This window comes from Oncorhynchus mykiss, chromosome 28, assembly GCF_057628025.1.
Source record: "Oncorhynchus mykiss isolate SJ-2025 chromosome 28, ASM5762802v1, whole genome shotgun sequence".
Taxonomy (NCBI): Eukaryota; Metazoa; Chordata; class Actinopteri; order Salmoniformes; family Salmonidae; genus Oncorhynchus; species Oncorhynchus mykiss.
Window position 1 is genome coordinate 1,973,047 of NC_143049.1, and position 27,402 is coordinate 2,000,448.

A 27,402-nucleotide genomic window follows, 5' to 3' on the forward strand; every position below is an offset into this window, starting at 1 on the left:
TGAGCCCCTCCTTTAGAGTAGAATCCTCAAACAGGTTCTAAGTACTGTTGACATCTAGTGGAAGCCTTGGAAAGTGAAACAACTAATATCACCCTGTATCTTCAATGGGGGCAGAGTTGAAAAACTACAAACCTCAGATTTCCCACTTCCTAGTTGGATCTTTTCTCAGGTTTTTGCCTTCCATATGAGTTCTGTTATACTTACATACATCATTCAAACAGTTTTAGAAACTTCAGAGTATTTTCTATCCAATAATAATATGCATATATTAGCATTTGGGACAGAGTAGTTCTGTCTGGGCACGCTATTCATCCAAAAGTGAAAATGCTGCCCCCAATCCCAAAAAGGTTAACTGCCTTGTTCAGGGGCAGAACGACAGATTTTTACCCTGTCAGCTCAGGGATCCAATCTTGCAACCTTACGGTTAACTAGTCCAACGCTCTCACCACCTGCCTTACGAGGAGCCCGCCTGTTAAGCGAATGCAGTAAGAAGCCAAGGTAAGTTGCTAGCTAGCATTAAACTTAATCAATCATAATGGGGCGGCAGAGTAGCCTAGTGGTTAGAGCGTTGGACTAGTAACCGGAAGGTTGCGAGTTCAAACCCCCGAGCTGACAAGGTACAAATCTATCGTTCTGCCCCTGAACAGGCAGTTAACCCACTGTTCCCAGGCCGTCATTGAAAATAAGAATTTGTTCTTAACTGACTTGCCTGGTTAAATAAAGGTAAAAAAAAAATAAAAAAAATAATCACTAGTTATCACTAGTTACACATGATCTTATCTAGCGTGTCCTGCGTTGCATATAGTCGATGCAGTGCGCATTCGCGAAAAAGGACTGTCGTTGCTCCAACGGGTACCTAACCATAAACACCAATGCCTTTCTTCAATACACAGAAGTATATATTTGTAAACCTGCATATTTAGCTAAAAGAAATCCAGGTTAGCAGGCAATATTAACCAGGTGAAATTGTCACTTCTCTTGCGTTCATTGCACGCAGACAGTTTGGGCCGCCTGGCTCATTGCGAACTAATTTGCCAGAATTTTCCGTAATTATGACATAACTAACATTGAAGGTTGTGCAATGTAACAGGAATATTTAGACTGATGGATGCCACCCGTTGGATAAAAACTGGAACGGTTACATATTTCACTGAAAGAATAAACGTCTTGTTTTCGAGATGATAGTTTCCGGATTCGACCATATTAATGACCTAAGGCTCGCATTTCTGTGTATTTATTATGTTATAATTAAGTCTATGATTTGATAGAGCAGTCTGACTGAGCGATGGTAGGCACCAGCAGGCTCATAAGCATTCATTCAAACAGCACTTTCATGCGTTTTGCCAGCAGCTCTGCTGTTTATGACTTCAAGCCTATCAACTCCCGAGATTAGGCTGGTGTAATGATGTGAAATGGCTAGCTAGTTAGCGGGGTGCGCGCTAATAGCGTTTCAAACGTCACTCGCTCTGAGACTTGGAGTAGTTGTTCCCCTTGCTCTGCATGGGTACGCTGCTTCAAGGGTGGCTGTTGTCGTTGTGTTCCTGGTTCGAGCCCAGGTAGGAGCGAGGAGAGGTATGGAAGCTGTACTGTTACACTGGCAATACTAAAGTGCCTATAAGAACATCCTATAGTCAAAGGTATATGAAATACAAATGGTACAGAGAGAAATAGTCCTATAATTCCTATAATAACTACAACCTAAAACTTCTTACCTGGGAATATTGAAGACTCATGATAAAAGGAACCACCAGCTTTCATATGTTCTCATGTTCTGAGCAATGAAGGAACATCTGCTTTTTTTGTTCTCCAATAATCGTTATTGGTATCGCCGTTGAAAAATCATAATCGGTCGACCTCTAGACAAAATCCTGACTCGTCAGTGAAGAGCACTTTTTGCCAGTCCTGTCTGGTCCAGCGACGGTGGGTTTGTGCCCATAGGCGACGTTGTTGCCGGCGATGTCTGATGAGGACCTGCCTTACAACAGGCCTATAAGCCCTCAGTCCAGCCTCTCTCAGCCTATTGCGGACAGTCTGAGCACTGATGGAGGAATTGTGCATTCCTGGTGTAACTCGGGCAGTTGTTGCCATCCTGTACCTGTCCAGCAGGTGTGATGTTTGGATGTACCGATCCTGTGCAGATGTTACACGTGGTCCGCCACTGAGAGGACGATCAGCTGTCCGTCCTGTCTCCCTGTAGCGCTGTCTTAGGCATCTCACAGTACGGACATTACAATTTATTGCCCTGGCCACATTTTCAGTCCTCATGCCTCCTTGCAGCATGCCTAAGTCACTTTCACGCAGATGAGCAGGGACCCTGGGCATCTTTCTTTTGGTGTTTTTCAGAGTCAGTAGAAAGGCCTCTAGTGTCCTAAGTTTTAATAACTGTGACTGTAATTGCCTACCGCAAGCTGTTAGTTTCTTAACGACCGTTCCATAGGTGCATGTTCATTAATTGTTTATGGTTGAACAAGCATGGGAAACCATGTTTAAACCATTTACAATGAAGATCTGTGAAGTTATTTAGATTTTGACTAATTATCTTTGAAAGACATGGTCCTGAAAAGGGGACGTTTCTTTTTTTGCTGAGTTTAGTTGTCATATGTGTGTTTTGTGTTGTCTAAAAATATCAAATAAAATCTGAAATAATTTAATAAGTAAAAATGACAAGCCTGCAACGCATCTGATTATTCATTATGAATAGGATTTATTTTATGTAGTTTACGTGCTTCATTGTAACCGCAATCTCACAAATGATTGAACACACACATGAGCAGATTAACTTGGTCAAAACATGTATTTATTAAAGACTATCAAAGAATTTGATTACTTATTTATTTTGATCAAAAGCATCAAATGAGTGAGTCACTCAGCTTTATGCTGACATATATGGCTTTATGCTGCGAAATAGCCTCCTAAATATGCCAAGCCTAAATTAATATATTAAATTGCCTAAATAAACTAGTACATTTCATAAATTCATGAAGTATCTCAGGTCTTGAAAATATGGGCCACCATTTTCCCCTCCCTATCCTCGCTGGACTCTCATTCAGTTTCTTCTTCACATCAGCAAAGAAGGACTCAGAAACTCACTTTATATAGAGGGGCTATCCCTCTTTCACACTGTGGTAAATAATGCCCGTTTGCTATTTAGAATTATATCTGTTTTTAGAGGGAGAGAAATCAAAATCCCACTGTGCCTATTTTTAGAAAATTGTCAGTCTACATGTCAAGTGTAATTGCGCAATTGTATTTACCCATGTTCTCTCTCAACTTCGGGACCACCCGCCAGGTCATTTTTTTGTTGTTACCTGATTCAGGACTCGAGTGCCAAAGAGAGACTCTGACTTAAACATTTACACCTCTATTCATTTGCGAAAATATCATCAATTTGTGCCACAGTTTAGACTACCGATAGATCAGCATTCTAACTCCCCCTTGTGATAGTGTGGTGCTATGACGCAAGTTACCACAATCTGACACAAATGGTCATAGGCTCTAAAACTTTGAGGAACTACTGTATATACTGTATATACCTCTCTTCCTTCACTACTTTCTCATTCTTCCTCTTTCTCTTCGTCTCTGTTAACCTCTATCCCTCTGTCTCTCTTTCTCTCTAAAGGTTTGTTTTCTTTGTCTTCCAGAGAGCTCACTGCGCCATCTGCACAGACCGTATCTGGGGTCTGGGGAGACAAGGTTACAAATGCATCAACTGCAAATTGCTGGTCCACAAGAAGTGTCACAAACTGGTCACCGTGGAGTGTGGCCGACAGATGATACAGGTGAGGAACAGGGAGCGGTTAGTGCTGTCTCTTATACTTAGTGCCCAGAGTTTTACCTTGGTCTTTTCACGTGACCTGTCCCGGAAAACTCTGGGCCCTACACATATTGTATTTTCATTAAGAAAGGACTGAGACACAATATTTCTCAACGTGTCCTCTTACACTCTCTCTCGCTCTTCATCTCACTCTCTTTCTAGGAGCCTATCATGGGGCCTGATAGAGGGGCCTCCATCACTCCATTAGACCGATCAGAACAGCCAGGTAACACATACGCGCGCGCGCACACACACACACACCCTTCCTTTTTAATGAAAACTAGCCCTGGTGGGTTAAGGTTGTTTATGATGATCTATCAGACATTTTGACGCAATTAATTGTTTCTTTAGACCTTGTCCCTAGACCTGAGTCACTAAGCTGGATCCAGTAGGACTAAGACGGCCTTAAGTCCTGTCAGGTGCTCTACTGGTGGCTGACTGAATTAGAAAGTTTAAAGGAGAAGTTTACCCAAAAACGCAGAAACTCCCAATTGATTCCATAGCTTGAAACTAGTTCAGTGGAGTTTACCATCTCTCCCTCTCTCTCCCTGTACTAAAACGGCTGCAAAAAACAGATCTCGTGACTCGTTACGTTGCTAGAAATTTCACTGTTTTCACTGTAAATATGTAAATACTACTGCAGCCAACTTTGCATAGCTGCATGTGGACAGAAATTATATTTAAAGAAACTGCTCTTGCTACTGTATTTCCATGGACTGGATCTGGCACAGTGCCAAAATACAAAGGCTTGTTTAAGAAAAGACAGCCACAAAACCAGCGTGCGGAGGTATGTAACCTAGCCAGATTCTTGAGCTATGAGGTGTTCTTATTATGTTATTACCATGGCACCATATCATGTAGACATATAGGCCTAGGTGCTCTACAGATTAGCACAGCGGTTCCCAAACTAGGGGACGAGACCCCGTGTGGGGTTGCCTGATATGAAAATGGGATCGCGGGAGAATTTCCAACATCCAGAGCAGAAAAAAAAGATATACAAAAAAATGCGTATTATAATATCGTCTTTATCTCAAAATCATTAATGTGGTTAACCTCACTAGGGTACTTGCCGTCGCTAGCGTCCCACCTGGCCAACATCCAGTGAAATTGCAGAGCGCCAAATTCAAAAACACAAATACTCATTATAAAAATGTATAAAACATACAAGTGTTATACATCAGTTTAAAGATGAACTTCTTGTTAATCCAACCACGGTGTCAGATTTCAAAAAGGCCTTACGGCGAAACCATGCGATTGTCTGAGAACAGCACCCAGCAGACAAATCATTACAAAATGTCTTAACCAAGATGGCATAGCAGTCAGACATCCTTTGTCCTCGTCGTGTGCCATGTATGTATGTATATATGTATGTATGTATATATGTATGTGTATGTGTATATATATATATATATATGTATGTATGTATGTATGTATGTGTATGTATGTATGTATGTATATTTGTAAAAATATCAATTGATGGTAAAAACAGAAAGAGGAAAAACATTTTATAAAATCTTTACACCTAAAAGGAGCTATATGGATGTTGTCATTGCTACAAAAATGATTATGTGAATGTCAAAACAGACACTACCTAAACTAGCAATGGGGTTTCCTGAAAGAGAAACCTTGCATCTTTAGACCCCAGCTAACTGATCCACAGAAAAGACATTCAGTTTAGTACAAAAAATAAAACATTAAAAAGGATCTGAGGATTTCAACCACAAACCGTGGTTAGCTGAATACTAACATTAACCAGTAAACTGGCTAGCTTCTGGTTAGCTTCTATTGGGGATTTCAGATTTGAGGTAAATAATATTTTTTTAAAATGTTTTGAATATGTGAGGCAGGTTGCAGGAGAGTGTTTTGAAGTTTGAAAAGAAAATATATTAAAAAATATATATATAAAAGATATGCGACGAAAGGTGTGTGTGTGTGTGTATATATATATATATATATACACACACACACATATATATATATATATATATATATATATATATATATGTCCAAAGCTTGCGGTTGAAATATATATATATATATATATATATATATATATATATATATATTTATTTATTTATTTCAACCGCAAGCTCTGGACATTTACACTCGCAGCTAGCTAGCTGCTATCTGTGTGACTATTGGCTTACGTCAGAAACAAACATCTCCAATCCAAAGTTAAATCTAGAATTGGCTTCCTATTTCGCAACAAAGCATCCTTCACTCATGCTGCCAAACATACCCTTGTAAAACTGACCATCCTACCGATCCTCGACTTCGGCGATGTCATTTACAAAATAGCCTCCAAAATACCCTACTCAATAAATTGGATGCAGTCTATCACAGTGCCATCCGTTTTGTCACCAAAGCCCCATATACTACCCACCACTGCGACCTGTACTCTCTCGTTGGCTGGCCCTCGCTTCATACTCGTCCCCAAACCCACTGGCTCCAGGTCATCTACAAGACCCTGCTAGATAAAGTCCCCCCTTATCTCAGCTCGCTGGTCACCATAACAGCACCCACCTGTAGCACGCGCTCCAGCAGGTATATCTCTCTGGTCACCCCCAAAACCAATTCTTCCTTTTGCCACCTCTCCTTCCAGTTCTCTGCTGCCAATGACTGGAACGAACTACAAAAATCTCAAACTGGAAACACTCATCTCCCTCACTAGCTTTAAGCACCAGCTGTCAGAGCAGCTCACAGATTACTGCACCTGTACATAGCCCATCTATAATTTAGCCCAAACAACTACCTCTCCCCCTACTGCATTTATTTATTTATTTATTTATTTATTTAGCTCCTTTGCACCCCATTATTTCTATCTCTACATTGCACATTCTTCCACTGCAAATCTACCATTCCAGTGTTTTACTTGCTATATTTTATTTACTACACCACCATGGCCTTTTTTTTTTGTCTTATCTCACCTCATTTGCTCACATTGTATATAGACTTATTTTTCTACTGTATTATTAACTGTATGTTTTGTTTTTACTCCATGTGTAACTCTGTTGTTGTATGTGTCGAACTGCTTTGCTTTCTTGGCCAGGTCGCAATTGTAAATGAGAACTTGTTCTCAACTTGCCTACCTGGTTAAATAAAGGTGAAATTAAAAAAATAAAACAGTTACCAGCCAAGTAGAGGAGTAACAAAAGTCAGAAATAGAGAAAATGAATCACTTACCTTTGATCTTCATATGGTTGCACTCACAAGGCTCCCAGTTACTCAATGAATGTTTGTTTGTTCGAATAAGTCCCTCTTTATAGCCAAAAACCTCAGTTTTGTTAGCGCGTTTTGTTCAGTAATCCACTGTCTCAAACAACATCCGGTGAAATTGCAGAGCGTGAAACTCAACAAAACAGAAATTCTCATAATAAACATAAATAAAAGATACAAGTGTTATACATCAGTTTAAAGATTAACTTCTTGTTAATCCAACCACTGTATCAGATTTCAAAAAGGCATTACGGCGAAAGCATACCATGCGATTATCTGAGAACAGCGCCCAGCAGACAAATCATTACAAACAGTAACCAGCCAAGTAGAGGAGTAACAAAAGTGAGAAATAGTGATGAAATTAATCACTTACCTTTGATGATCTTCAAATGGTTGCACTCACAAGACTCCCATTTACTCAATAAATGTTTGTTTTGTTCGATAAAGTCCATGTTTATATCCAAAAACCTCCATTTTTGTTTTTGCGTTTTGTTCAGCAATCCACAGGCTCAAACGAAGTCACTACAGGCAGACGAAAAATCTAAATAGTATCCGTAAAGTTTGTGGAAACATGTCAAACGAAGTTTAGAATCAATCCTCAGGTTGTTTTTAGTCATAATAATCAATAATATTTCAATCGGACAATAACGTCGTCAATATAAAAGGTAAACAAGAAAGGCGCACTCTCGGTCGCACGCATGAAAAAGCTCTGGGATACTGTAGGGTCCACTCATTCAGAGTGGTCTAACTCTCATTTTTCAGAATCAGTTCTGTTATACTCACAGACATTATTTTAACACTCTAGGTTTCCAAAACTGTTTTCTATCCAAATCTACCAATTATATGCATATCCTAGCTTCTGGGCCTGAGTAGCAGGCAGTTTACTTTGGGCATGCTTTTCATCCGGAAGTGAAAATTGTGCCCCCTACCCTAGTGAAGTTAACCTTAAAAATCAAAATTATTCAAATCTAAAAGATAAAATTCAACCAGAGTGCACTTAGATCATGGGAATATTCGGTGAGTGGCTAGGCCCGCTACAATAAGAAACAACACACTATTGCAGAGACTTTGATCATTATTACCGGCCGCAATTGATATGGTGAAAACAATGTGTAGGAAAGCAGGCGCACAAACTCACATCAATACCTTTGTCAAACAACACTGTTAAACAAATCATTCTTGCTATTGCTAGCAAACAAGCGGAAACTCTTCTTAGCTTATGCTCTCTAAATGGACTTTAGTTGTGAGGGCATGCATTGAATTTAGTTTACTAGTTTACTCTGCTGAAGGAAAAAAAAACGAATAAGGGAATAACGTAGCAGGGATTCCTCCGAGAGAGCACATGCACAGTTGTTACCCATCTCCGTTGCTGTGGCAGTTGGCTACATAAAATAATCCAAATGTTTTTGGTGTAAAAGTACACATTTCCTGACACAAAACCGATAGTACTTTTGACAGCAATAGCTCATACGCTGTACACTGTCAGTAAAACAACAAATGTGTCCACATTTTGCGGATTTGTGAATCATGAATTCACTGGCAACAGAGCAGAAAAAGCCTGCACTGTCACGAGTAGAGGTCACCCGATTAATCAGAATGGCCGATTTAATTAGGGCCGATTTCAAATTTTCATAACAATCGGAAATTGGTATTTTTGGGTGCCGATTTGTCGTCCCCCCCCCCAAAAAAAAGGTATACCTTTATTTAACTAGGCAAGTGAGTTAAGAACACATTCTTATTTTCAATGACTGCCTAGGAATGGTGGGTTAACTGCCTTGTTCAGGGGCAGAACGACAGATTTTCACCTTGTCAGCTCGGGGGATCCAAACTTGCAACCTTAGTTAACTCGTCCAACGCAATAACGACCTGCCTCTCTCGTTGCACTCCACAAGGAGACTGCCTGTTGCGCGAATGCAGTAAGCCAAGGTAAGTTGCTAGCTAGCATTAAACTTATCTTATAAAAAACAATCAATCATAATCACTAGTTAACTACACATGGTTGATGATATTACTAGATATTATCTAGCGTGTCCTGCGTTGCATATAATCTGACTGAGCATACAAGTATCTGACTGAGCGGTGGTAGGCAGAAGCAGGCGTGTAAACATGCATTCAAACTGCACTTTCGTGCGTTTTGCCAGCAGCTCTTCGTTGTGCGTCAAGCATTGCGCTGTTTATGACTTAAAGCCTATCAACTCCCAAGATGAGGCTGGTGTAACCGAAGTGAAATGGCTAGCTAGTTAGCGTGCCCTAATAGCGTTTCAAACGTCACTAGCTCTGAGCCTTCTAGTAGTTGTTCCCCTTGCTCTGCATGGGTAACGCTGCTTCGATGGTGGCTGTTGTTGTTGTGTTGCTGGTTTGAGCCCAGGGAGGAGCGAGGGGAGGGACGGAAGCTATATTGTTACACTGGCAATACTAAAGTGCCTATAAGAACATCCAATAGTCAAAGGTTAATGAAATACAAATGGTATAGTGGGAAATAGTCCTATAATAATAACTATAACCTAAAACGTCTTACCTGGGAATATTGAAGACTCATGTTAAAAGGAACCACCAGCTTTCATATGTTCTCATGTTCTGAGCAAGGAACTGAAACGTTAGCTTCCTCACATATTGCAGTTTTACTTTCTTCTCCAACACTTTGTTTTTGCATTATTTAAACCAAATTGAACGTTTCATTATTTACTTGAGGCTAAATTGATTTTATTGATGTATTATATTAAGTTAAAATAAGTGTTCATTCAGTATTGTTGTAATTGTCATTATTACAAATATATATATTTTTAAATCGGACGATTTTAATCGGTATCGACTTTTTTGGTCCTCCAATAGTCGGTATCGGTGTTAAAAAAATCGTAATCGGTCGACCTCTAGTCACGAGTCACGTGACTCATTTATACATCTGTTTCAGTACAGCACTACAGAGGGGGAGAGGGCAACCTCCACTGGACTAGTGTCAATGTATGGAATCACTTGGGAGTTTCTGGAATTTGGGTAAACTTCTCCTTTAACATTCACACTATTAACCATTCTGTATCCCCCTCTCAGACCTGCCAATCTGCACGCATTTTGCGTACCATGCACGCAATTTGAGGTCGAATAGGTTTCTAGTTGGAGGGCTGCATGAGACCTGCAGGTCCCAACAGAGATCATTGCAGTCTATATTATTTGGAAACAGTAGTCTTTCTGCCCTGTATGTGTTAGACCTACCCCTTGTATTAAAAGCACATCTTTGTCGCAGTATTCACACATGTTGCTGCTTCAAGTGAAGTAGCCTACCTCTCCTAGTTGGGCGTGCGAGATCAAGTGCACCTAGTATATAGTAGAGTATAGTAGAGTAGGCTGTCTATGCATGGACAGAGAATCACATGGAAGTTATCTTTCCAAATAAATTAATTATGATTAGACTATAGTGGCGCAGCGGTCTAAGGAACTGCATCGCAATGCTAGAGGTGTCACTAAAGACCTGAGTACAATCCTGGGCTGTATCACAACCGGCCATGATCGGGAGTCCCATAGGGCGGCGCACAATTGGCCCAGTGTCGTCCGGGTTAGGGAGGGGTTTAAACGGGCGTCTTTACTTGGATCATCACGTTCTAGCGACTCCTTGTGGCTGGCTGGCCACCTGCAGGCTGACTTCGGTCGTCAGGTGAAACTGTGTATCCTCCGACACATTGGTGCGGATGACTTCCAGGTAAAGCGGGCAATTGTTAAGAAGCGTGGTTTGGCGGGTCATGTTTCGGAGGACTCGGGACTCAACCTTCGCCTCCAGAGCCCGTTGGGGAGTTGCAGCGATGAGACAAGTTCGAAATTGGGGAGAAAAAGCCCAGCGGGTGTGGGCGGTTGGCGTAATAAAAGCTGTGTGTGCAGGCGGGAGCAGTTTGAATAAGTCAGTCCCGCACAGATCTCTACTTCTAGTTCAAAGCACATTGTGGTTTTTGACTCAACCGTCTGAAGTTGGAGCTGAACCAATCAGAATAATTGGGTGAGGAGGAAAAATCTGTAGAGCTCTGGCCCACTCCCCCAGTAGTCGCAGTACTGTTTTCCTCCCTCGAACTGGATGGCAGCTCTCCACTTCGTTTGTTGATACCACTGATGTTTGAGGAGGAAGGGTAGGGAAAATTAACAACAAACTGTTTGCGAAGTACATTTTCCAAGCATACAAGCACTACTAGATATTTTTTCTCTCCCATCTACACACAATAATACCCCATAATGACAAAATGAAAACATGTTTTTAGACGATTTAGCAAATGTATTCAAAATGAAATACAGATATCAAATTTACGTAAGTATTCACACCCCTTTAGCAGCTATTGCAGCTTTGAGTTTCTGGGTAAATCTAAGAGCTTTGCACACCTGGATTGTACAATAGTTGCACCTTCTTTTTAAAAATTATTTAAGCCCAGTCAATTTGGTTGTTGAACATTGCTAGACAGCTAAGTCTTGCCATAGATTTTCAAACCAATTGAAGTCAAAACTGTAACTAGGCCACTCAGGAACAGTCAAAGCTGTCTTGGTATGCGACTCCAATGAATATTTGGCTTTGTGTTTTAGGTTATTGTTCTACTGAAAGGTGAATTTGACTGTATCTGCTGGAAAGCAGACTGAAGTAGGTTTTCCTCTAGGATTTTGCCTGTGTTTAGCTCTATTCCATTTATTTTTATTTAAAAAAACAGCTCCCTAGTCCTTGCCGATGATGAGCATACCCGTAACAATGCAGCCACCACGATGCTTGAAAATATGGAGTGGTACTCCGTGATATGTTGGATTTGCCCCAAACATAACGTTTTGTATTCAGGTAAAAATAAATTGTGTGTATGTTTTGGATAATTTTGTACTCTGTACATGTTTCTTTCTCATTTAATTTAGTATGTTGGAGTAACTATAATGTTGATCATTCCTCAGTTTTCTCATATCACAGCCATTAAACTCTGTAAATGTTTTAAAGTCACCATTGGCCTCATGGTGAAATCCCTGAGCGGTGTTCTTCCTCCCCGGCAACGAGTTAGGAAGGACATCTGTATCTTTGGTGTGACTGGGTATATTGATACACCATCCAAAGTGCAATTAATAACTTCACCATGTTCAAAGGGATATTAATTGTGCTTTGGAAAACCTCCCTGGTCTTTGTGGTTGAATCTGTGTTTGAAATTCACTGCTTGACTAAGGGACCTTACAGATGGTTGTCGTGTGGGCTATAGAGATTATGTAGTCATTCAAAAATCATGTTAAACACTATTGCATACAGAGTGAATCCATTCAACTTCTAACTTGTTAGGTACATTTTTACTCCTGATTGTATTTAGGCTTTCCTTAACAAAGGGGTTGAATACATATTGACTCAAGACATTTCAGCTTTATATTTTTTATTAATATTTTTTTTAAATCTAAAAACATAATTCCACAGACATTATGGGATGTTGTGTGTAGGCCAGGGATGACAAATATCAATTGAATCCATTCAAATCTCAGGCTGTAACACAACAACATGTGTAAAAAGTCAAGGGATGTGAATACTTTCAGAAGCTACTGTAGCTACAGCGTTCAGTCAACTAAGCAAGAACACTTTCTTGCCCACACATACTTTGATCTCCGCAATGGTAGTAAGCACGAGCACATTGACCAACAAGGAAATGTGCTGTGTTGCAGTAGTTCAGTGCGTGTTGCTGCGTGGATGGATACAGACATGGCAGAGAAAGCTGTTCCGCGAATACCGTCCTTCACAGAAAGTTATGTTGGACTGTTAAAGAGTAGTAGGTGTATGTTATTGATATAGCTGTATGTCAACAGTAGGCTGCTAGTGATGTGATAGTCAGTTCACCAATGACAAGGCATGTTGAATGAATGGTAGCCAATTATCAAGTGCCCTTAAGTCTATAGCCTACCATTCTTACTGAGGCAGTCTTCTGTCAACATCATTAGGCTTAAAAAGGTGCGGTGTGGGTATCACACACTCTGTCGTGGGGTCTGCGAGGCTGGGGGTGCCGCTGAATTGGTACTCATAAAATGTATTCAATTTTGGCAGGTCTGCTCTCTAGTGTCTGGGAGGATATGTGACTGCTCCTGCTTTCTGTCTCCCCCTATCTGTCACTCTTGCTCTCTCAGGTCATCAGAACAAAGATTCTAGTGAGAGTCTAAACTACAATGGAGAAGAGAAAGAGGTGAGGAAGATGGACTGCGATTGTGTGTGAGTGAGAGAAGTGTTTGTTGCCAAAGTTGTTGTATGGGAGAGTGATGGCAACCTGTCTGCCTGTCCGTCCATCTCATGCCTATTTCTGTCCATCCCTCCGTCCTGTAGGCACGCAGCAGCAGAGACACAGGGAAGTCAGCGTCTAGTCTTGGTCTGGTGGACTTTGACCTGCTGAGGGTGATCGGACGGGGCAGCTATGCGAAGGTCCTGCTAGTCCGACTCAAGAAGACTGAGAGAATCTACGCCATGAAGGTCGTCAAGAAGGAGCTGGTCAACGACGATGAGGTAAACACACACAGACGGAGTGACACATGCACGCACACACACACACACTCTGAAGAAACACACACACTTGGTCTGACATGTTGACAGGCGCTACCTGATCAATCATCTGTGCCATCCCTCTGTCTGAGAGGCTGCTCTGTCCTGACCTTTTGTTACCTGTCTGTCAATAGAGATCTGTCAACACCATTCACTCACTCTTGTCACATCCACTCTTTCACTCTGTCTGTTCTCTTCAGCCTGGTTATGTCTGCTTATTTAGCTTTTCTAAGTGTGTGATATGATTTTAAGTCTACTGGATTTCCAAATGCATCCTGTGTGTGTTATTCTCTGGGTTGTAGGATATTGACTGGGTCCAGACAGAGAAGCACGTGTTTGAGCAGGCATCCAACCACCCATTCCTAGTTGGGCTACACTCCTGTTTCCAGACTGAGAGCAGACTGTTCTTTGTCATAGAGTATGTAAACGGAGGAGACCTGATGTTCCACATGCAGAGACAGAGGAAGCTACCTGAGGAACATGCCAGGTTTGAACAATGATGTCATAGCTACACTTGAGTTATGTTCACTAGGGTACGCAACAGAACTTTTTGCATTTGAAAATCCTGGTAGTCCCTTCTTGTTTTAGCACATTTTCTTCTGTTTGGGGTCTAACGAACACGACCCTTAAATTCAACTGATGAAGAGCTTGGTGATTTAGTTGTGTAGCTCTTAGACAGTGATGTATCTGTGTGTGTGAGTCTGACCGGTTCTTTTCCATCTCTCTCTCTGTCAGGTTTTACTCAGCAGAGATCAGCTTGGCGTTGAACTACCTCCACGAGAGAGGCATCATCTACAGAGACCTCAAACTGGACAACGTGCTGCTGGAGTCTGAGGGACACATCAAACTCACTGACTATGGCATGTGCAAGGTGGGTGTTGGGGGGGGGGGCTCTGTCCGTGCGCGTGCTTATGTCTGTGTGTTTCTGTCTGTGTGTCTTTTTTTGTGTTTGTGTGCTTGTGCGTGTTAATGCCATGTAAGCTCTGAAGTGTTTGTGTGTTAATGCCTCTACGCTGTGAGATGTGTGTGCTGACTGCTGTGCTCCCTGGGTACTGTAGGAGGGCTTGAGGCCAGGAGACACCACCAGTACATTCTGTGGAACCCCCAACTACATCGCCCCCGAAATACTAAGAGGAGAGGACTATGGTAAGACTGTCTGCTACAAATAATGCCCATTTGCTTCAGATTCAGAAGCAGAAGACGATTTATATTATTCACACGTCATTATAGATTTCCATGCTCTTCCTCGCTTGCACACTACGACAATGTTCTCTTATGTCTATTTATATTGAAATGTAAGGCAAAGGCATTTGAATGACTTTCTGTCAATTGTGTGGGTTCAGGTTTCAGTGTGGACTGGTGGGCGTTGGGGGTGCTGATGTTTGAGATGATGGCTGGACGGTCGCCCTTCGACATCGTAGGGAGCTCCGACAACCCAGACCAGAACACTGAAGACTACCTCTTCCAAGGTAACACACACAATACTTCAAACTACCTCTTCCAAAGTATTTTTTATTTTATTTAACTAGGCACGTCAGTTAAGAACAAATTCTTACTTACAATGACGGCCTACCAAAAGGCAAAAGGCCTCCTGCGGGGATGGGGGCTGGGATTAAAAATAAATAAAATACAAATATAGGACAAAACACATCACGACAAGAGACAACACAACACTACATAAATAGAGACCTAAGACAACAACATAGCAAGACAGCAACACATGACAACACAGCATGGTAGCAACACATGACCACAACATGGCAGCAGCACAACATGGTAGCAGCACAAAACGTGGTACATTCATTATTGGGCACAGACAACAGCACAAAGGGCAAGAAGGTAGAGACAACAATACATCACACAAAGCAACCACAACTGTCAGTAAGTGTCCATGAATGAAGAGATTGAGATAAAACTGTCCAGTTTGAGTGTTTGTTGCGGCTCGTTCCAGTCGTTAGCTGTAGCGAACTGAAAAGACTGGGGTGAAAGAGCAGCGATTACAATAGAGGAAACCAAGTCTAGATTTAACTTTAGCCTGCAGCTTTGATATGTGCTGAAAGAAGGACAGTGCACCGTCTAGCCGTACTCCCAAGTACCTGTATGAGGTGACTACTTCTAGCTCTAAACCTCAGAGGTAGTAATCACACCAGTGGGGAGAGGGGCATGAGACAGATCGAAGTAACACTCACACACATATCTATATAACAGCTGACCTACTGGATGGCTGGGTCCTATTCTCTAGTACCCTACTCTCCAACGAGCTTGCACTTGTTCACTTCCTGGGAGTGCTCTAGGATAATGTGTGTGTAAATATGACTTTGTTTCCTTGTTAGTTAGATCCTAACTAAGTAACTGTTTCAATAAATAACAGTCTAATTTCCTCTGTCTCCTCTCTGTAGTAATATTGGAAAAACAGATCAGGATTCCTCGGTCGTTGTCAGTCAAAGCTGCCAGCGTTCTCAAGGGCTTCCTCAACAAGGTAACTACCAGACACAAAGTTAATTCCTTACAAGGTCATGTCACATTGCCCTCTGACCATGATGTAATGAACCTTTATTCTCCTTCTTTCCCCCCTCTCTCCATCCTCCTTCCCTCTCTCCACCTGTCTCTTATTATCAATGTTCTTGAGCTCATTCTCTCCCTCTGTCCATCCCTCTCCTCATCTGTCTCATATCTATGCTCTTGAACTCATTGTTTATCTATCCCTCTCTTTCTCCCTCCTCTCTCTCCCCTCTCTTTCCCTCCTTGCCTGTCTCTCTCTTTTCTCAGGAACCTAAGGAGCGGCTAGGCTGTCATCCCCAGACAGGCTTTGCTGACATCATGGGTCATCCCTTCTTCCGAAACGTAGACTGGGACCTTGTGAGTCATTGTCTTCTATCTCTTCTCCCCTCTCGCTGCTCTCTTCTACAGTGCCTTGCGAAAGTATTCGGCCCCCTTGAACTTTGCGACCTTTTGCCACATTTCAGGCTTCAAACATAAAAATACAAACATAAAATATATTTTTTGTGAAGAATCAACAACAAGTGGGACACAATCATGAAGTGGAACGACATTTATTGGATATTTCAAACTTTTTTAACAAATCAAAAACTGAAAAATTGGGCGTGCAAAATTATTCAGCCCCCTTAAGTTAATACTTTGTAGCGCCACCTTTTGCTGCGATTACAGCTGTAAGTCGCTTGGGGTATGTCTCTATCAGTTTTGCACATCGAGAGACTGAAATTTTTTCCCATTCCTCCTTGCAAAACAGCTCGAGCTCAGTGAGGTTGGATGGAGAGCATTTGTGAACAGCAGTTTTCAGTTCTTTCCACAGATTCTCGATTGGATTCAGGTCTGGACTTTGACTTGGCCATTCTAACACCTGGATATGTTATTTTTGAACCATTCCATTGTAGATTTTGCTTAATGTTTTGGATCATTGTCTTGTTGGAAGACAAATCTCCGTCCCAGTCTCAGGTCTTTTGCAGACTCCATCAGGTTTTCTTCCAGAATGGTCCTGTATTTGGCTCCATCCATCTTCCCATCAATTTTAACCATCTTCCCTGTCCTTGCTGAAGAAAAGCAGGCCCAAACCATGATGCTGCCACCACCATGTTTGACAGTGGGGATGGTGTGTTCAGCTGTGTTGCTTTTACGCCAAACATAACGTTTTGCATTGTTGCCAAAAAGTTCCATTTTGGTTTCATCTGACCAGAGCACCTTCTTCCACATGTTTGGTGTGTCTCCCAGGTGGCTTGTGGCAAACTTTAAACAACATTTTTTATGGATATCTTTAAGAAATGGCTTTCTTCTTGCCACTCTTCCATAAAGGCCAGATTTGTGCAATATACGACTGATTGTTGTCCTATGGACAGAGTCTCCCACCTCAGCTGTAGATCTCTGCAGTTCATCCAGAGTGATCATGGGCCTCTTGGCTGCATCTCTGATCAGTCTTCTCCTTGTATGAGCTGAAAGTTTAGAGGGACGGCCAGGTCTTGGTAGATTTGCAGTGGTCTGATACTCCTTCCATTTCAATATTATCGCTTGCACAGTGCTCCTTGGGATGTTTAAAGCTTGGGAAATCTTTTTGTATCCAAATCCGGCTTTAAACTTCTTCACAACAGTATCTCGGACCTGCCTGGTGTGTTCCTTGTTCTTCATGATGCTCTCTGCGCTTTTAACGGACCTCTGAGACTATCACAGTGCAGGTGCATTTATACGGAGACTTGATTACACACAGGTGGATTGTATTTATCATCATTAGTCATTTAGATCAACATTGGATCATTCAGAGATCCTCACTGAACTTCTGGAGAGAGTTTGCTGCACTGAAAGTAAAGGGGCTGAATAATTTTGCACGCCCAATTTTTCAGTTTTTGATTTGTTAAAAAAGTTTGAAATATCCAATAAATGTCGTTCCACTTCATGATTGTGTCCCACTTGTTGTTGATTCTTCACAAAAAAATACAGTTTTATATCTTTATGTTTGAAGCCTGAAATGTGGCAAAAGGTCCCAAAGTTCAAGGGGGCCGAATACTTTCGCAAGGCACTGTATGTCTCTCTTTAATGTAACTCTGTCACTATCTGTCCTACTGTATCTAGTGTTTAGGTGAGATAGAGCATCATGACCAATATATAGAGATCATTGTTTTCAAACAAAGCAGCAGAAGCAGAATTCTCACCAATGAAAATGTACTTAAACACGAATGACGGACCGTGAGAAATCAACTCTCATATTGTCTTTCCACATAGTTTAAAAGAAAAGGTCATAGTTGAGGGTCATCACCTTAGACAAGCCCAGAAAGTATTTTTTCCCACCAGGCACCCAGAAGGGCCAATTTGATTTAACCATGGCTGTATCGGTTCTCTAAATGGCAGGTTTTCCAGACCCAGATGAAGCCTGTTCTTGGACTATAAAAGTCAGCACCAAGTGGCCAGTGTCACAGTGATTTTATTGTAATTAGAGGGTCACCACCAGAGAATTAAGAGCATTTGGCTAACCTCAATATTCAAATTCAGAAACGTGTTATTGTCCTAATGCTGGGCAAATTTCAAAGGAATTGACTCCAACCTGACACAGACAGGCTGGCCTCCAGACAGGCATCCAGGCCAGCTCAGGAGCAGCTTGGCCTCTTTTCCCAGTAGGGTCTACCCTGTCTGCTGACTGGCTGTCTGAGCTGGCTCCCCCTCCGCTCAGTCTCACCTCACACGTAGCCTTGCCCTGCACTCCTCTACCTCCAGGGGGTGGTAGTGCTGGGTGAACACCTTGCAGGCTGCCTGTCTGTTTGTGTTCTGACTTAACAATGGAGTTTCCGCTGATCCACAGGCTGCCTCACCGCTTCAAAGGAGAGAGAGAGATTGGCTTTTGGTGCAATTATTTGTTAGCCACGTGAATATTTTTTTCTGTGGTTTAAAATGGTTCTAAACTATTTTCAGGGGAATTTGTACTTTACTTCTTTGTAAATAAGGCTAATTTGGTTGTAACATGGTGCTTGCTGGACTATGTTGACTAAGTCGCTTCATATACATTATTTTAAACAAGATTATCCAGCTGTGTAGTGCATTCGGAGAGTATTCAGACCCTTGACTTATTCTAAAACGAATTAAATGGGTTTCTTGTTTCTCATCGATCTACACACAATACAAAGCAAAAACAGGTTTTTAGAAATGTTTGTAAAAATATAAAATTGTAAAAACTGAAATATAACTTTTAAATAACAATCCAGACCCTTTACTCAGTACTTTGTTGCAGCGATTACAACCTAGAGTCTTCTTGGGAATGTATTTGGGGAATGTCACTACACAGCTATTTTCAGGTCTCTCCAAAGATATTAGATCAGGGTTCACGTCCGGGCCACTCAAGAACATTCAGACATTTGTCCCGAAGCGTTGTCTTGGCTGTGTGCTCAGGGTTGTTGTCCTGTTGGAAGGTGAACTTTCGCCCCAGGCTGTCCTGTGTGCTCTAGAGCAGGTTTTCATCAAGGATTTCTCTGTACTTTGCTCCGTTCATCTTTCCCTCTATCCTGACTAGTCTCCCAGTCCCTGCCACTGAAAAACATCCCCACAGCATGATGTTGCCACCACCATGCTTCACTGTATGGATGGTGCCAGGTTTCCTCCAGACGTGACGCTTGTCATTCAGGCCAAATAGTTAAATCTTGGTTTCATCAGAACAGAGCATCTTGTTTCTCATGGTCTGAGTGTCTTTAGGTGCCTTTTGGCAAACTCCAAGCGGGCTGACATGCACCTTTTACTATAAAGGCCTGATTGATAGTGTTGCTGAGATGATTGGCCTTCTGGAAGGTTCTCCCATCTACACAGGAACTCTGGAGCTCTGTCAGAATGACCATCGGGTTCTTGGTCACCTCCCTGACCAAGACCCTTCTCCCCAAATTGCTCAGTTTGGCCAGGTGGCCAGCTCTAGGATTGGTGGTTCCAATCTTCCTCTATTTAAAAATGGAGGCCACTGTGTTCTTCGAGACTTTCAATGCTGCAGGCATTTTTTTCATAGCCTTCCCCAGATCTGTGCCTCGACACAATCCTGTCTCGGAGTTCTACGGACAATTCCTTCAACCTCCTGGCTTGGTTTTTGCTCTGACGTGCACTGTCAAATGTGGGACCTTTTATATAGACAGGTGTGTACCTTTTGCAAATCATGTCCAATCAATTGAACTGACCATATGTGGACTCCAATCAAGTTGTAGAAACATCTCAAGGATGATCATTGGAAACCGGATGCATCTGAGCTCAATTTCGAGTCTCATAGCAAAGGGTCTGAATACTTTTTTAAATGTTTTTATTTTTAATACCTTTTCAAAAATCTCTAAAAACCTGTTTTCGCTTTGTCATTATGGGGTATTGTGTGTAGATTATTTAATATGTTTAGAATAAGGCTGTAATGTAACATAATGTGAAAAAAGTCAAGGAGTCAGAATACTTTCCCGAATGTACTGTGTGTCTCTTTGACCTCAATGCTGTGTGTCCTGTGACCTTGTTGCATTGTTATTTCAGATGGAGCAGAAGCAGGTGGTTCCTCCATTCAAACCCAACATCTCAGGAGAGTTTGGACTAGACAACTTTGACGCCCAATTCACCAACGAGCCTATCCAGCTCACGCCTGATGATGAGTGAGTATCTGTCTGTCTCTGTATGCGTCCCAAATATACCTTTTATTTAACTAGGCAAGTCAGTTAAGAACAAATGGTACCATATATAGTGAACTGTACGGAACATAAAATGGAAACAAGCATGTAAAGTGTTGGTTTCATGAGCTGAAATAATCCTAGACATTTTTAGTTTTAGAATTTTGGGCCCAAATTTGTTTACTTCACTGTTGGTTAACATTTTTCCTTTGCTAAGATAATCCATCCACCTGACAGGTGTGGCATATCAAGAAGCTGATTAAACAGCATGATCATTACACAGGTGCACCTTGTGCTGGGGACAATAAAAGGCCAATCTAAAATGTGTGGTTTTGTCACACAACACAATGCTACAGGGAGCTTGCAATTGGCAACCAGAGCTATTGCCAGATAATGTAATGTTAATTTTTCTACCATAAGCCGCCTCAATGTCATTTTAGAGAATTTGGCAGGACGTCCAACCGGCCTCACAACCACAGACCACGTATAACCACACCAGGAACTCCACATCCAGCTTCAATACCTGCCACCCGGACAGCTGATGAAACTGTGGGTTTGCACAACCGAAGAATTTGTGCACTAACTGTCAGAAACTGTCTCAGGGAAGCTCATCTGCATGCTTTATGGCCTCACCAGGGTCTTGACCTGACTGCAGTTTGGCATTGTAGCCACTTCAGTGGGCAAATGCTCACCTTCAATGGCCACTGGCATGCAGGAGAAGTGTGCTCTTCGCGTATGAATCCCAGTTTCAACTGTACCGGGCAGATGGCAGACATCGTATTTTGTCGTGTGGGCAAGCGGTTTGCTGATGTCAACGTTATGAATGTAGTGCCCCATGGTGGCGGTGGGGTTATGTTCTGGGGCAGATATAAGCAACAGATAATGAACACAATTGCATTTTAGAGATGGCAATTTGAATGCACAGAGTTACTGTGACGAGATCCTGAGGCCCATTATCATGCCATTCATCCACCGCCATCACCTCATGTTTCATGATATGGCACGGCTCCATGTCACAAGGATCTGTACACAATTCCTGGAAGCTGAAAATGTCCCAGTTCTTCTATGGCCTGCATACTCATCAGACATGTCACCCATTGAGCATGTTTGGGATGCTCTGGATCGACCTGTACGACACTGTTCCAGTTCCCGCCGATGTCCAGCAACTTCGCACAGCCATTAAAGAGGAGTGGGACAACATTCCACATGCCACAATCAACAGCCTGCATGAGGCAAATGGTGGTCACATCACACACTGACTGGTTTTCTGATCCACGCCCCTAACTTTTTTTTAGATATATGTGTGTATTCCCAGGCCTTCGAAATCCATAGATTAAGGACTAATGAGTTTGTCAATTGACAGATTTCCTTATGTGAACTTGTAACTCAGTTAAATCTGTGAAATTGTTGCGTTTATTTTTGTTCAGTGTAATTTTAACCAGGGCCCGTCGTTCTGTCTCCGTCCGTCCGTCATTCTTCATGGATCATTTAAATCAATGCTTTATGATGCCTGTTCAGTTTACTAGATTAGTTAGTGGAGGTATGAGAAGCGATTTACTTACTGATCAATATTGTCATATGTCTCCCCTATAACTGTTTGTTTGTTTCCTGTCTGTTTTGCAGTGATGCAGTGAAGAAGATCGACCAGTCGGAGTTTGAAGGGTTTGAGTACATCAACCCTCTCCTGATGTCAGCTGAGGAGTGTGTGTGAGGACGCTGCACGCCGCGTCTTCTTGACAACGACGTTGCTAGTTAACTCTGCATGGTTACCAAACAACCCATCGACGGCGTCACCATCAAGCACCCTGCTGTTGGAGAGAGCCATCGGGACTCTCAGACATGAGATGCTAACTTGCCAAACCAATCTCCCATAGTGTGGACGCGTCCCATTTGGCACCCTATACCATACATAGTGCATTAGAGAATAGGAGGCCATTTTGGACGGAAGCCACTCTGCCATTTATAACCACTAGTCCTTAAAATCTACCTTCTCTCTTTTAATTATTTTTGGATCATGTATCAAATCCACACTGATTTCCTCGTTGGTCATCAGGGAGCCTCTTCTCAGTAACCAATGAGGCTTGTAGGTGGTTGGGTACCTAGTTTACATGACACAAAGGGGCGGGGGAAAGAGGGACACAGACAGTCCACAGAGAACGAACTAACCCTCTTATTTTCTACTTGGTGGTGTTTGATGGATATTTTATTTGTACATATTAAAAATCATTGAGGATGGATATATGTTTAGACCAGTGGTTCCCAACCAGACCTTTTTAGCTTTAAACCAGATTATCAGGGGGACATGGTTGAAAACAATTGAATGATTTACATCACCTACATGTATTATTAGCTTTGTTGCAGCACCATGTTTGTAGAGGAAGGAAGAACAAGACAACACTAGCCTTTTTTTAAAACAAAACACTAATCTATATATTTTTCAATTAAATAGCTGTTCTCTATGTATGATGGCCATTGTCGTAAAGTGTCACGTTGTCTTCAAGCCTGGTGTCCTGTCAGAACCACATAGGTTGGCCCACTATTGTTTGTTTACAGTAGTTGTCCTGGCAACCTCAGTACATAGATGGTTACAGGATGTAGTGACTGACTGGAACCTCAGCAGCCAACCAACACTAACATAGATACTGACAAAGGGCAATTGGCAAATCTCAAATGGCACCCTATGTCTCAAGTGCATTACAATTGTATACTACACTACGAAAAGTGCACTATTAAGGGAATAGGGTGCCATTTTGGATGCAACCAAACTGTGAATAGAACAATTGACTGTGTGGAGAGAGGACGGGTAGGGCTGGAGCACTAGTTAAGTTTGGGGACTCCTATGGGTCCTGGTCAAAAGTAGCTCACTATATAAGGAATAGGGTGCCATTTGGGACAGACCCTATTAGTCTATGCAGATATAGACCATCCATGCAATCTATTGTTCACACAGGACCAACAAATATTTTCTAGAGAAGATGTTAATGATGTCTTGGTGGTACGTTGAAAAAGGTACAGTATATATACAGTAGGAAGACGTGCTTTTCTAATCTTAGAAACTACGTATGACATTTATTTTCTTCATTTGTACTATACAATGCCTTTCTGAAAGTCTTATTTCTGTTTTCACTTTTTTTTCCCCTACTGTTTTCTCCATTACAGTCTGATTCTGATTGCTACAGTATACAAATGGACCATCACTGATTCTTGAACCATTTCTGACAACGTAACGATAGATTTCTTGAATGAGATTTTCTTAAAATCTGAGAAATTACAAACACTATCAATACAAAGCATATAAAAGCAAAATATTATATTCCCCAAATAGTTTATTTAAAGATTAATGTTGTCCTAAATGGAATCCTATTCCCTACATTCCCTACTTACTTTTGACTGCACTATGTAGGGAATAGGGTGCCATTTGTAACGTAGACCAATTCTTCTGTTGAGATGTCGCTGAAGAATTTAACTAAGGTTAAGAGTATAAAGTGTGTGCCCAAATGGTATCTATAGATCCTGGTCAAAAGTAGTGCACTACATGGAATAGTAGGGTGCCATTCGAATTACATCCGGAGTGTTTTTAGCGGGGCCGTGTTGTGATTGATTGAAGGAATGAACACAATGTTTACCATGCTACTTTATATTGTCGTGTCTTTTTTGCTTTGTTACTTTTTTCAAATAGAATTTGCTGTAACTAATGATTGAGCACTACATTGATTGGTAATATTGCTATTGGGTGAATCCTGTATGGAAACCCTTGGATGATGAATATGCGTGATTTCATCCAGAGGAACCTACTGAACTGTAACAAAAATAAACATTTTATTTCCCTTCGTCTGGCTATCTTCCCGTCTGTCTGTTCATCTTGCAATGAACCGGAGGGGTTTATAACAAATATGTATCAATAAGTTGGCTAGCTAATGTTGGTAAACATTAGGATGTTGTTCAGGATTCTGTTTTGTTCAGTACTTGCTGCAGCTCGTCTTCCGTGGTCCTGTGACGTTGCCACCCATTTGGCTCCTACAGCCCCAGATAAGAAATCGCAACTCAAACTTTGATTTGAGAAGTCGAGCAAAACCTATTGAAATATTCTCACTGCCATGGGAGCTCTTCTTTTCCCTACCCTCGCTCTCCTCTGCTCCGTCTCCTTTTCCCTCTTCACTCCCCTCGACTGTCCTCTCAACTCTCATCTACCCTCTCTCCTCCTTTGCCCTCTTTCCATCCTCTCCCTCTATTTTAACAGTTTATTATACAGTATCAACAGTTTCATCAACACCCTTTGTCTACCAATCTAAATAAAAATACACTACATGACAAAAGTAAGTGGACACCTGCTTGTCTACCATCTCACTCCAAAATCATGTGCATTAATATGGAGTTGGTCCCCACTTTGCTGCAACAGCAGCTTCCACTCTTCTGGGAAGGCTTTCCACTAGATGTTGGGACATTGCTACGGGGACTTGCTTCCATTCAGCCATGAGCATTAGTGAGGTCGGGCACTGATCGGGCACTGTTGTGCAATTAGGCCTGGTTTGCAGTCGGCGTTCCAAGTCATCCCAAAGGTGTTTGATGGGGTTGAAGTCAGGCCTCTGGCAGGCCAGTCAAGTTCTTCCACAACGATCTCGACTAACCATTTCTGTATGGACCTTGCTTTGTGCACGGGGGCATTGTCATGCTGAAACAGGAAAGGGCCTTTCCCAAACTGTTGCCACAAAGTTGGAATGTCATTGTATGCTGTAGCATTAAGATTTCCCTTCACTGGAACTAGGGGCCTAGTCCGAAACATGAAAAACAGCCCCAGACCATTATTCCTCCTCCACCAAACTTTACTGTTGGCTCTATGCATTCGGCCAGGTAGCGTTCTTTTGACATCCGCCAAACACAGATTCATCCGTGGTACTGTCAGTACTCCAGGGAACGCATTTCCACTGCCCCAGGAGTCCAAAGCCGGCGAGCTTTACGCCACTCCAGCCAACGCTTGGCATTGCACATGGTGTGACCTTAGGCTTGTGTGTGGCTGCTCTGCCATGGAAACCCATTTCATGAAGCTCCTGACGAACAGTTATTACTTTGCTTCCAGAGGCAGTTTGGAACTCAGTAGTGTGTGTGTTGCAACCGAGGACAGATGATTTTTACACGTTACGCGCTTCAGCACTCGGCGGTCCCGTTCTGTGAGCTTGTGTGGCCTACCACTTTGTGGCTGAGCCATTGTTGCTCCTAGACATTTCCACTTCACAATAACAGCACTTACAGTTGCCCGGGGAAGCTCTAGCAGGGCAGAAATATTACAAACTGACTTGTTGGAAAGGTGGCATCCTATGATGGTGCCACGTTGAAAGTCACTGAGCTCTTCAGTAAGGCCACCCATTGCTGCCAATGTTTGTCTATGTAGATCGCATGGCGGTGTGCTCAATTTTATACACCTGTCAGCAACGGGTGTGGCTGAAACGGCCGAATCCACAAATTTTAAATGATGTCCACATACTTTTGTATATATAGTGTATCTCAAACTGTGCAGGGGGTACTGCACTGTAAATTATATTTCATCCATGAAGGACATACAGGGAGGGATACATGCCTATTCCCACAATCCTGTTCTCCCAAGACTCCATGTTTGACATTGGTCCTGTGCCCTCTTCCTCACAGAAGGGGGGGTGGGCTGGTCCCCCCCCCCCCAGCTGCGTCGCTTGGAGGATCTGAAAAACATCCTGCTTTAATTGCTTGTCTTCTATTCTCCCCTGTTCCTAGAGGGATTTATTTGAGCAATAAAGGCATCTATCATACTGTTCTAGTACAACCCATTTAGTAAAACTTACATTCTGTTCCCTATATAGTGCACCATAGGGCTCTGGTCAAACGTATTGCACTATCTAGGGAATAGGGTGCCATTTGGGATGCACTATATATGTACTTCAAGGTGCTGCATACTACATGCTAAACACAGTCTAGGCAACACTGTTATAACCAATGGCACTCTTAATTCTATAACTCAGTTAAATCAGTGTATATGATTAACCTTCTTTGTCAATGTATCAACAATGAGTAATTCTCATCACATTCCCCACACCACATAGTGCTGTGAGATGCACAGCTTGGATTCAGTAATAGTGTGCTCCTGCCGTAGTTGTAATGATATAGTAACAGCATCTCATCTCAAGTAGATTATTGTGAGTGTCATTACGGCCAAGTAAACACAGTGCAGCTCTTTTCCAGATACATATTTCTCTTCCTCTCAAAACACAAGGATGAATAACCAAATCAGTTGATATTAAACCGCATCAAGACCAGGTGAGGTCCACAGGGAGTGGGGGTTAAAGGCAAAGACATGGGTTGAATTAATTTATGATTGACTATAGAGTCTGTAGTCTATTGATTGAATTTCCTTAGTTCATAAAGCACATGGGTATGAGAGCTGGGCAGCAAATTACAATATAATAGGTCATAGAGTGTATTGTTAGCCATTGATGTCTTCCCCATAGACACAGGTTTATCAATATCCTATATAGAATATATCCTGTAAAAGTGTATTAATTGCAGGATTCGCTGTGATTAACCACATATTTGGTTGTAATTTCATTATACAAGATGCATTACAAGAATATTGACGTCTTGATTTTGCGCATAGTAACGGTTAGCAAAATCTGGTAAATTGATAAAGCACATTGCTAGCTAATTTGTCCTGGAAGATAAAATTAACATTCGGTTGATATTTTATCTGAAATGCATATGGTCCTTTTTTA

The 27,402-nt window shown here is 41.9% G+C and overlaps 1 protein-coding gene across 1 annotated transcript in view; it reads left to right on the forward strand.

Moving 5' to 3' along the window:
• The window catches only part of prkci (protein kinase C, iota), a 68,932-nt gene extending 44,436 nt beyond the window's left edge, over positions 1-24,496 (forward strand). Inside the window, exons 6-17 of the mRNA XM_021588751.3 lie at positions 3,642-3,779; positions 3,977-4,040; positions 13,139-13,194; positions 13,332-13,508; positions 13,847-14,031; positions 14,280-14,415; positions 14,603-14,690; positions 14,888-15,013; positions 15,944-16,023; positions 16,314-16,403; positions 20,535-20,650; positions 22,289-24,496. Of these exons, the coding sequence (XP_021444426.1) occupies positions 3,642-3,779; positions 3,977-4,040; positions 13,139-13,194; positions 13,332-13,508; positions 13,847-14,031; positions 14,280-14,415; positions 14,603-14,690; positions 14,888-15,013; positions 15,944-16,023; positions 16,314-16,403; positions 20,535-20,650; positions 22,289-22,376 (1,344 nt within the window). The 3' untranslated portion in view covers positions 22,377-24,496. The remainder of the gene's footprint in view (positions 1-3,641; positions 3,780-3,976; positions 4,041-13,138; positions 13,195-13,331; positions 13,509-13,846; positions 14,032-14,279; positions 14,416-14,602; positions 14,691-14,887; positions 15,014-15,943; positions 16,024-16,313; positions 16,404-20,534; positions 20,651-22,288) is intronic.
• The last annotated feature ends 2,906 nt before the right edge of the window (positions 24,497-27,402 follow it).